This window comes from Gymnoscopelus braueri (assembly GCF_963280865.1).
Source record: "Gymnoscopelus braueri genome assembly, chromosome: 6".
NCBI classification, from domain to species: Eukaryota; Metazoa; Chordata; class Actinopteri; order Myctophiformes; family Myctophidae; genus Gymnoscopelus; species Gymnoscopelus braueri.
In genome coordinates, this window is record NC_137607.1 from 26,120,319 (window position 1) to 26,130,500 (window position 10,182).

A 10,182-nucleotide genomic window follows, 5' to 3' on the forward strand; every position below is an offset into this window, starting at 1 on the left:
TTGAATATTCCCTCGTTAAAAACCTTTGACTCCAACATCTTAACAAAATGAAATAAGAATGTTGACTCTGGCTTTGTCCAATTCAGGCATATTTTCCTAATGCCTAATTTGCATATTTAAATATACATTTCAGAAAACTTGTAATACGATAAATCATTGTCTTCATGTAAGTAATCAACTGGGGAAGTTTCATTATGATAACTATTTTTTTAATTTTGAATTTTTCTCACCTGTCATGTACGTATGGGGAAAATAACAAAATGTGTGATACAAATGAAAAAGCTGCTCCTGTGGAAAGGTTATCATATATTTATTTACTTATATTGACCCTATAAACAATTTAATATAGGTATGGTTTTGCCCACTCTTTCGATAATGAAATCTTGTCTGGCTCATGGACTATAACCTTAGTGGGGGGACATAGAACCCGGGAACATAGGGATGACCCCAGCACGGGTATGGCAACTGCCCTTAAATGTATTACTAGAACACATTTCACATACTATGGCAGAGATATGTTAAGAACATTTATTGTGCAAAACTGCAACCACAGAAAATACAAAACCTTTTCTCAAGTAACTTCCATCGCTGAAAAACAGTTGAACATGAAATGAAATAAATTAATAAAGCTGCATAAAGTGAGAAACTGATTTAAAGGGATAGTTCACCCAAACAATTACTTATATTCTATCAATTACACACCTCATGAAGCCTTGAATTCACGGAGATTTTTTTGTTTTTGTCGCATTCCTAAGCCAATAATTTGATGACCGGCGGAAAGATGCTAATGTCTCAGGAGGGTTTGCTATGGACTGTTTAACCACATTAACCCTGGTGTCCCTATTTTTAGCTATATGATTCAAAATAGCCTATGTAAAAGCTCACAAAGTTTCTAGATCGACTATTTTCAAATAGCTTAAAGTGATGGTTCACCCAAAAGAAAAACATTTTTTCTATCTTTTAGTCACCCCATGGAGACTTGAATTCATGGATATTTTTTGTCGCATTCCTAAGTCAATAATTTAATGACCAGTGGACTGGTAGGCAGCGGTTCCGGTAGGAGACTCAGAGTTAACACTTTTTGAGTCTCCTACCGGAGCCGCCGCTGGTCATCAAATTATTGGCTTGCGACAAAAACAAAAACATATCCATGAATTCAAGTCTCCATGGGGTGTGTAATCGATAGAAAAAAAGGCATTTTGGGGGTGAACTATCCTTTTAAGTACAGCAGAAAAAGCACAGTACGGTCAAAACCCATACCATACGGCTAAGTCATACCGGCTAAGTCATACCATCTCCCTTCTATACTTTTTACCGCACACCCCAGTTGATCATGACCTCACGCAGGTACAACCAGTTGGACACCAGTGTGACCAGCAAATTCCTCTTTTATGGAACTCTAGTCCAATGTACATGTGGTCCAACCACTTCCAAAAATGATCAATGAGGGTTTTTTCCGGGACACAAGCCTGTTCAGACAGATCTTGAAACTTTGTGCAGTTCTTGTGCTTGAGCTTTACCAACGTGTAAAAAAACTGGTCAACGAGAGGGACAGGTGGGGTGCCCTGAGTGCCCTCAGTGTCGAGTGATGGAACCAAATAATTAAATGTGCTCATGAAAACATTGCAGTCTACCCCGGTGTAAAATTTACATCTTGCATCGTCGTTAGCCACGGTGTTTGAAGAAAGGCGCGTAGAGTTAAGTGCTGCCTCTGTCGAGTCGCTTTGCCGTAGTAGTGACTGGTCCCTCTCTTTTTGCGTAACGTAACATCCCCATTCATCTATCAGTACTGGTTGCCTAGTACTGGTTGAAGCATTGGTTGTGGTTTCCACTGGGGCAGACGCGCTCTCGTTGTCATCGACCTGTCGCTGGTTTGAGGTTTCTGGGGACAGACCAAGAATGATATTAGCAGCGGGCGCGGTTACTGTCTCTGGTGACAGGTATGAGGGATACATTTTGATATCCAGAGTTAGATCCTTGTAGTGGCACATAAGGCACATAGCAAACTGTCATTGAAATGTCAATACCTTTGAGGGATGTAGTAGAGGTTTTCACTTTCTTCTGTGGACGATTCATGTTGGGAAACATTTTATTACATTCCCGTTTTGCATAATTATTAAACCTAAAAAAAAACATCAAGAAAGAGAGTGAGTTACAATACTAGCGCTAGAGTGGCTTGATATTTCATACATTGCATGTATAGTATTCCATATATACAGCCATAGAACACACATTAATAATCGAGAAACATGTTTTTATATGTCTAATTAATTAACCTCATACCAATAAAAATAAAGCTTTGAATTGTGAAGTGCGGCCGCGCGTTTTATGCTATATTGATTAATTGAATACATAGGACCACAATGGAAACAAGTCCCCAGGAGTTTTTTGTGTTATCCTTTTAGCCTTAATGTTTGACTGTACCTTGTGCTGTTTACATTTCTGACAAATAAAGTATTCAATCAATAGCAGCACTGAACACATGTAAACTTCCTTCAACGAGTGCAGTATGCAACACACAAACTGAAAGGTGCTTTTACGGGTGGTGCAGAGTAATTCACACACCTGTCAATTTGTGTGCCCTGAGGTGTGTGCCCTTTTTCTCCTGGGGTGCAAACAACACAAAACAGTTCAGAAAAATGCATTGAGTGTTCTATGGCTGTAGATGGAATATCGGCCATTGTAGGACTAATACAATACCATGCTCTATCTATGCATTTTCTTTTTTTCTTGTTATAAAGAAAATTACGACAGCAAAAGAGCATACACACCTCCTCAGCCTTTGACTTGATTTGACACTGTATATGGTCGACATCACAGGGGTTTTTGTACAGTTGGTGGGCACGTAATCGGGATGGTTGCGATCCCTCGATGGGCGACCTAGGTTAAAATAAATGACCAGGGTGACTGATTGCTCACTCACTCACTCACTGTCTTCGTTTCACAATACACACACAAGCTAGCATTGTCAGTGTGTGAGTGGAGCCGGTGACAGGAAGAGTGGGCACCTCGTTGTAAAATTGGCTACTTGGTCCAAAATGTAAAAAAAATACAATATTTAGAAAACGGTTTTCAGTAATGTGAAGTGTGTCGCAGCAATGCCATTGTGAGCTTGTAGATCGGCTATTTTCAAAAGGCCGAAATGTAAATAGATGTATATACAAACTACAAAGTAACTAAAGTTTTCAAATAAGTGTATGGAGTAAAAAGAACAATATTTGTCTCTGAGATGTAGTGGAGTAGAAGTGAAAGTACTGAAAATTGGAAACACTCCGGACCAGTACTACAGTAAAAAAAAAGAGAGAGAAGAAAACCTCAAAATTGTACAGTACAGTACAGTACTTGAGTAAATGTACTTAGTTACTTCCCACCAATGGTGAAAGCTGTGTTGTTTAACCCGGCCACGCCCCCGTATGTCATGGACCTGTCCTGTCCTTTTTCCTCATCATAGCGAACATTTAAACATACTTTTATTTGTAGTTACCTGTTATGAAATGGGCACATACATACATTTTTTAAATAATATACAGTGGTGGAAAAAGTACTCAAATTCTTTACTTAAGTAAAAGTACCAATACTGCAATATAGAAATACTCTGTTACAAGTAAAAGTCCAGAATTAAAAATGTACTTGAGTAAGAGTACAAAAGTATTGGCATATGTACTTAAAGTACCAAAAGTAAAAGTACATTTTTTTTTTTAAATAGCCGATCTACAAGCTCACAACGCGTTGTAGGCTTGCAGATCTGCTATTTTCAAATAGCCTATGTATAAAACAGGGCTAAAGTGGTTAATGTATCTTTCGTAATATCATAATTTATATCTGAAAAGTAACTATAGTAACTAAAGTTTTCAAGTAATTGTAGTGGAGTAAAAGTACAATGTTTGCCTCCGAGATGTAGTGGAGTAGAAGTAAAAGTATTGGAAATTGGAAATACTCAAGTAAAGTACAAATACCTCAAAATTGTACATAAGTAAATATACTTAGTTACTTTCCACCACTGAGTAATATATATATTTTTTAATTATCATTATTTATTTATAGATGTACATGTACCCATTATGAAGTGAGCCGAACACATGTAGACGTGCTTTGTCTGTGGGTTGGGTTCCCATGGCTTCTTGGTGACTGGGTCTGTTCTAGAACAGGCACGCGCCCACAGCTTTCTCCTCTCGGGCTGCTTTTCGTGGAGCGGGAACTGATAGAAGTGATGTTTGATGGTCCCATCTTCATTCCTCATCAGATGGTGGTTCTTGCAGGTCCCTGCACTACAATACTTAACCATAGTTCTGCACTATAGGACAGAAATATGCATCTATTTTAGAGAAAGACGTCTGGCACTGGCGTTGTTGTTTGCACCCGTGAGAAAATGGCGTAGGCTTGCTTGCTTACTTGCCTACGCTGGTGTTGCCAGACTTTGTGAGAGAAATAAGCAAACGGGTCTATCAAAAGAAGCAACTACGGCACTAGGCCGTTATTATTCGAACACTTTAAACCTGTGTACTGTGTAGTGTCACTAGTGTGTACATTGAAAATTAGCCAATCTACAGGCTGCCAACGTGTAGCGATGCGACGCGTTGTGAGCATATAGATCCGCTATTTTCAAAAAATCTTGACATAAAATGTGGATTTAGAAGATTAAAAAAAAGAAAAAAGTCGATTCTAACGAATACATATATGCATGTGTGTGTCCATGAGATGAAAATATTTGAGAAGCACAGGTTAAAATACACTTACACTTTAAAAACGTAACTACCAATATTTACAAGCAACCTCACAGAAAAATAAGCCCAAAGTCGCTTATAATAAGCGGACATGGCAACACTAGGCTACGCCCCTAAATACCCGTACGTGCTGCATCTCAAAAGCCCGCGCCGGTGCGTCGGCGCAGCGAATAATCAATCTACAAGCTCACACAAGGCGTCTCAATGCGACGCGTTGTGAGCTTGTAGATCGACAACCAAATCAGGCAACGCTAGTCTGAAGGATTCAATGATTATTATGAAAGGATAGGAGAGAAACGTCACGTAACATGGCCTTGCGATTCCAACTGACAGTTTAGTCATTGGTTCATGCGTCAACAAAGGTTCATGGAAAAGTAAATCAATTAGACAGACATTTTGATAAGTTTAGTTGGTTAGTATAACTTACAGTACACCAGCACAGTATATTATACCTTGGCCTTTATCTCTTATGCACAAATACATTACCACGCTCAAATAATGTTAAATGACTTACATTTACTGTATGTGAGGATGTATCAATGTATTAACCACACTGGTCAAATTGAGCTTAAAAATGTATCAGAGATGCAGCCAAGAAGGAACAAGAAATAGAACGCTGGTTCTGAACGTTGAGTCTGGGGACCACCCACCAGGGGGTCCAAATGGTTAATTTGGTTCCATTTGTACACTCAGAGTGTACTAACATTCTCACCTAGTATAACACAATAACCATGATATTCCTACTCTGGTCCCATCAAAATATATAGTCATGTTAAAAAAAAAAAAGGGAAAAAAAAGTGAAATGTCAGTTGGAATACAACATATTGAGCATGGTGAAATGTCATTTTATGACATGATTTTTTTTTTCTTCTAACCTTCCAGTCTATCCTCAATGTCTCAATACAACTTTACCTACATCATGGCTTCGGTCATTTTTCAGTTCCCACCACCACTCACTAAATAATTAAACCCACATCATGGCACAAACACACAGCACAAAAAGAAGGCATTTATTCACTTATATCCCCAGTTTTATTTATATAGTTTCCACTCTACCTAGAAGGTCTAGCAGTCCATCTATGCTAAGAAACATTGTTTCACCAGTCTGCTGACATCTCACCTCAAACCTGGGCATTTCCTCCAGGGCGCTCTGCCCCACCACAATCACATACGGGTATCCCAGCCGGTTCGCATCATTCAGCCTCTTACCAATTGATATCTGGGTACGGTCGTCAAAAACCACCTCACCCCTCAAACTAGGCAGAGTTCCTCCCAAAGTGTGCACCAGATCTTCTGCTAAACTCGCTGCCTGATCCGCCTTACTGCCCTTCTTGGGGGGAATAACACAAACCTGGTAAGGGGCTAAAAGTCCTGGCCAGCGGAGTTCCTCTTCTGTTGACATCACCTCGATGGCTGCAGCGAGAATACGGGTAACTCCAAGACCAAAGCAGCCCATTTCAGTGATGGCAGGCTTGTTTTGGGAACTGTTAAAGTAGGCATTGAATACCTGAGAGTATTTTGTGCCCAAGTAAAAGGTGTGGCCCACCTCTATACCCTTGGACTCCACCAAGGTGCCAGTCTGGCACTGTGGGCAATCAGTCCTGCCTGGTGACAAGGTTTCTACATTGGCAGAAAAGGAGCAGGTCCCACAGACTAACAGTCTGTCCTCGCCGATGTCTGCGGGCAACTGGAACTCATGGGAAAGTTTACCCCCAATGTTCCCTGTATCTGCCTGCACCTGGACACAACGTAGCCCCAGACGTGAAAAGAGCCGGGTGTAGGCCTGGCACACTGACTCGTAGGTCTGGTAGGCAGCTTCTTCACTGACGTCAAATGAATACATGTCCTTCATGTAAAACTCTCTCCCTCGAAGCAGACCAAACCTCGGCTTTAGCTCATCTCTGAATTTGCGGGTGATCTGCATAAAAAACAAGTTCAATCATTAACCTAATACAATAGAATGCCAGAGTGATAATGTTGTCCAACGTATGTCTAATTTTAATTTACTGTTGTTTATCCTTATGGATGTTTTATATCTTGGCATTGTAAAGCACTTTGTAACATTGTATTCAAAAGGTTTTTGAGCAGCGAATCCTCAATACCCATTATGTTGCAAATTAAAATTATTTTCTTATACATTCAGTGATAGCTGAAGGTAAAACATCCTATCCAGCTGCAGCTCCCCAAAATAAAAAAAACAAATAATAGTGGTACCATAGAGTAATTTCATTTAAAAACTAGATATGTAGAATTCGTGGAGGTGCAAATAATCACAGATTTATCTGTGAGTAAATATTTAATCCTTTCTCTTAATTTCCCCCATCCCAGATGAAAACGCCTCAGGATACCTGGTAGAGAAGCAGTGGGAGCTGCCTGTAAGAAAGAGTGCTCTGGTGAGCTATCAGCGTGGTCACTGCCTCCTCATGTGTGGGGCCAAGGCAGTAGTCAGCCCCATGGCGATCTTTCAGACGGATCAGCTCCTTCCCCATCAGGTCCCAGCGTTCACTGGTCTTCCACAACGCGGCCGAACACAGGCTGGGCATGTCTAGCTTCTGGCCACCGATGCCTTGCATCTCCTGGTCGATAAGCCTCACCTGTTGTTTGAAGACATTGTTATAAAAGTATTTCAGAATCAAACTATGTTGATTTAGTGGCACACTCTCTTGGACACTGAAATTTTGCAGAGTCACTGAAATACTGCAATCTTTTAAGGGGGGGGGTGTCCAAGTACACAAATGTATACAGAGTTTAACCATTTAAACCCCAGCATCCGTATTGTGGGGAAAGCTTTCACTGAAAAAAGCAAATAGACAAGCTCACAACACGACGCCGCATTGTGAGCTTGTCGATCGGCTATTTTCAGAGACAGCTTTCCCCACAATAACAGAAAACTGAAAAGATACTAGTATTGATCCCTGAAGGACTCCGGCTACCCATATGGGGTGGTTAACAGCTTTACACATACAGCCACTTAGTGCTGCACGATTAATCGAAAAAAGATCGTGATCTCGATTCAGACACCTATGCGATCTCGATTTTAAATTATGACGATTTTTTTTTTGTCAAAAAAAAAAAAGAAAAAGTTTTTTTTTTGCTTAATATTTTTATATTTACAAGAGAATTGTGTGAGAATCGTGTGAGAATCGTGAGCTCAATTCTTATGGAGGAAAATCGTGATTCTCATTTGAGCAAGAATCGTGCAGCCCTAACAGCCATACATACCAATTTCTCCATGGAGCGGACAGTGGCCGGGAGGTAATAGTAGCACCCTGGGCTGGAGGGGTGGATGAGACCAGCCTGCTGCATCAGCCTCTGGCTCTTACAGGTCATTTCTGTTGAAGAACGGCTGTCCTGCACCATATCCTTCAGGTTTGAGGGCTGGTAGAGCCGGGACACCAGGAGTGTGGGAGTATTTGGTTTGGACTGAGCGAGGGTAGGACTTGTGGCATCATGTCCAGAACAGCTTGAATGAGTCCTACATGCAGTGGACAGGATTCTGGGCAGGCACCGTGGGATTTTTTGCCAAACATGATTTATTAGGACCTCCATGGTAGATTCAGATGATTCCTATAAAGACAGGAATAAGAGTCTGTTTCCATTTGCAAAATGCAGTGCACCGTCTGATCAACTTTGTGTATCCCTAAGGACCTGAGCTGAGGTTGTTGTGCCGAACGGGAATTAGATCGGACCAGGGCATGTCCAGACCGAAAATCAACAAATCTTTATATCTGTCTGTGTCCCTTTTATGCCAATATGGAGATCATCAATATGATGTCTTAGTACTGACGTCATAGACTGTCCTCCAAGTACTATGGATAATGCCTTTTATGCCATATGGTGATACGGTATGTCATCAATATATCATATGATGCCATAGAAGTATTGACGTCATGGACTGGCCTCCAGGTAGTAAGGATAATGCCTTTTATGCCATATGGTCATCAATATATCATATGATGTCATAGAAGTACTGACGTCATAGACTGGGAACTGCACAAAACATGGCCTATTTTCAAATGGCCGAAAATGTATATGGGCTCAAGTGGTTAATGTATGTTTTGCAATAATAATCTAAATCTACAAAGTAACTAGTAACTCAAGTTTTCAAATAATTATATAGTGGAGTAAAAGTACAATATTTGCCTTTGAGATTATGGAGTAGAAGTAAAAGTATATACTTTTTAAATAAAGTATATAAAAAAGAAATACTCCAGTAGAGTAAAGAAAATACCTCAAAATTGTACTTAAGAACAGTACTTGAGAGTAAATGTACTTACTTTACACCACTGGAAATGGTGCCCACTAAACTAAGCTTAATGCCGACCAGCCGAGGGGCATGTGTTCACAACGACATGGACCTAGTTAGCAAAACGAGTGTTGTTGTTGACTCCAAGGTCACCATCGTTCAGTCAAATCTATTAAAACAAAACAGTGCGACTTCATAATGAATGTTACTGACCCCGCTTGGAACCTCACCCTCAGCTAGCATGTCACACGACGGTCATCTGTCACGACCGTCATGGATGAACTTCAACCTGGTGTTTGTACTCTCCCTTTTTGGCCCGTAGTACGTACATCTACATAAACGTTCAGATTTCAAATATAAAGTGCTTACCCCATGGCCACGGATGTTACAATTATGTACGGATCCGCAGTAGTACCCTTATCTTCCGTATTGTTCAATAAAAAGCATTTTAATCCGATCGGTGGTCATTTTCTCAACTAAGCGACCATATCGGTTGTGAGGTGTATGGCACACTGATACATTATAACTCCTATGAGAAAATGGCCACCAGTCAGATTAAAATGCTTTTTCTTGAATAATACGGAAGATACAGGTACTTCTGAGGATCCGTACATAATTGTAACATCCATAGCCATAGGGTAAGCACTTTATATTTGAACTCTGAACATTTATGTAGATGTACGGGCCAAAAAGGGAGAAAGTACAAACACCAGGTTGAAGTTCATCCATGACGGTCGTGACAGACGACCGTCGTGTGATCAACTCGTCTCCTATGTCGATAATGCTCGATCCTCACCACGCGCCACGTTAGTTCGAGTCATAGAAAATAAGCAAAACTCACCTTTTTAGCCTACCCCAAAAAAAGATGTTCAATTCATTGTAGTAGTATAGATGAAAGTATCAATAAAGTGTATATTCATAGCCACTGTGTTGCTGTCTGCAGTAACACTGCTCTGCCATGTTGACATTCTCCTTCGTTACTCACATTCTCACAACACAGCTCTCTACTGAGTGCTACACTGCCATCTATAGGCCCGGAGTTTCCCTTTTCACTGGATTAATTTTGTTGCATGAAGGAATGCCAAAATATTTCCTTCTGCTGCTGAATGGGAAACGATACAGAACTGGCATTCGTATCTCAAAGCAGTAACATTTGCAGTAGTGCAAAGTAAGTAAGTCAAATTGAGGTCTTTTTTTTTTTTACTTGAGTAT

At 40.4% G+C, this 10,182-nt stretch overlaps 2 protein-coding genes across 3 annotated transcripts; both read right to left on the bottom strand.

Moving 5' to 3' along the window:
• Positions 1-1,120: 1,120 nt before the first annotated feature.
• LOC308087345 (uncharacterized protein) lies at positions 1,121-4,348 on the bottom strand. Its single transcript, XM_080431124.1, has 4 exons — positions 4,057-4,348; positions 2,772-2,880; positions 2,028-2,122; positions 1,121-1,882 (listed from the first exon to the last, which is right to left on the bottom strand). The coding sequence occupies exons 1-4, from the start codon at positions 4,283-4,285 to the stop codon at positions 1,332-1,334; spliced, it is 984 nt and encodes a 327-aa protein (XP_080287250.1). The 5' UTR covers positions 4,286-4,348; the 3' UTR covers positions 1,121-1,331.
• A 1,171-nt stretch (positions 4,349-5,519) lies between these two features.
• On the bottom strand, positions 5,520-9,951 carry pars2 (prolyl-tRNA synthetase 2, mitochondrial). Of its 2 annotated transcripts, XM_080430704.1 has the most exons (5): positions 9,812-9,941; positions 9,002-9,139; positions 7,947-8,291; positions 7,073-7,318; positions 5,520-6,642 (listed from the first exon to the last, which is right to left on the bottom strand). In XM_080430704.1, exons 3-5 carry the CDS (start codon positions 8,271-8,273, stop codon positions 5,761-5,763), a joined length of 1,455 nt encoding a protein of 484 aa, XP_080286830.1. In that variant the 5' UTR covers positions 8,274-8,291; positions 9,002-9,139; positions 9,812-9,941; the 3' UTR covers positions 5,520-5,760. The 2 variants fall into 2 exon arrangements, with proteins under 2 accessions (XP_080286830.1, XP_080286829.1); XM_080430703.1 differs by lacking the exon at positions 9,002-9,139 and having other exon boundaries at positions 9,812-9,951.
• Positions 9,952-10,182: the final 231 nt, after the last annotated feature.

Excerpts from the sequence above, each read along its gene's own strand:
- LOC308087345 (XM_080431124.1), bottom strand. The coding sequence starts at position 4,285 with ATGGTTAAGTATTGTAGTGCAGGGACCTGCAAGAACCACCATCTGATG. Across the intron at positions 2,881-4,056 it reads TTCGGCTCACTTCATAATGG|GTCGCCCATCGAGGGATCGC; the intron begins GTACATGTACAT and ends ATTTTAACCTAG. Across the intron at positions 2,123-2,771 it reads TCAAGTCAAAGGCTGAGGAG|GTTTAATAATTATGCAAAAC; the intron begins GTGTGTATGCTC and ends GTTTTTTTTTAG.
- pars2 (XM_080430703.1), bottom strand. The coding sequence starts at position 8,273 with ATGGAGGTCCTAATAAATCATGTTTGGCAAAAAATCCCACGGTGCCTG. Across the intron at positions 7,319-7,946 it reads TCCGCTCCATGGAGAAATTG|GTGAGGCTTATCGACCAGGA; the intron begins GTATGTATGGCT and ends TTCAAACAACAG. Across the intron at positions 6,643-7,072 it reads TCCCACTGCTTCTCTACCAG|ATCACCCGCAAATTCAGAGA; the intron begins GTATCCTGAGGC and ends TTTTTTATGCAG.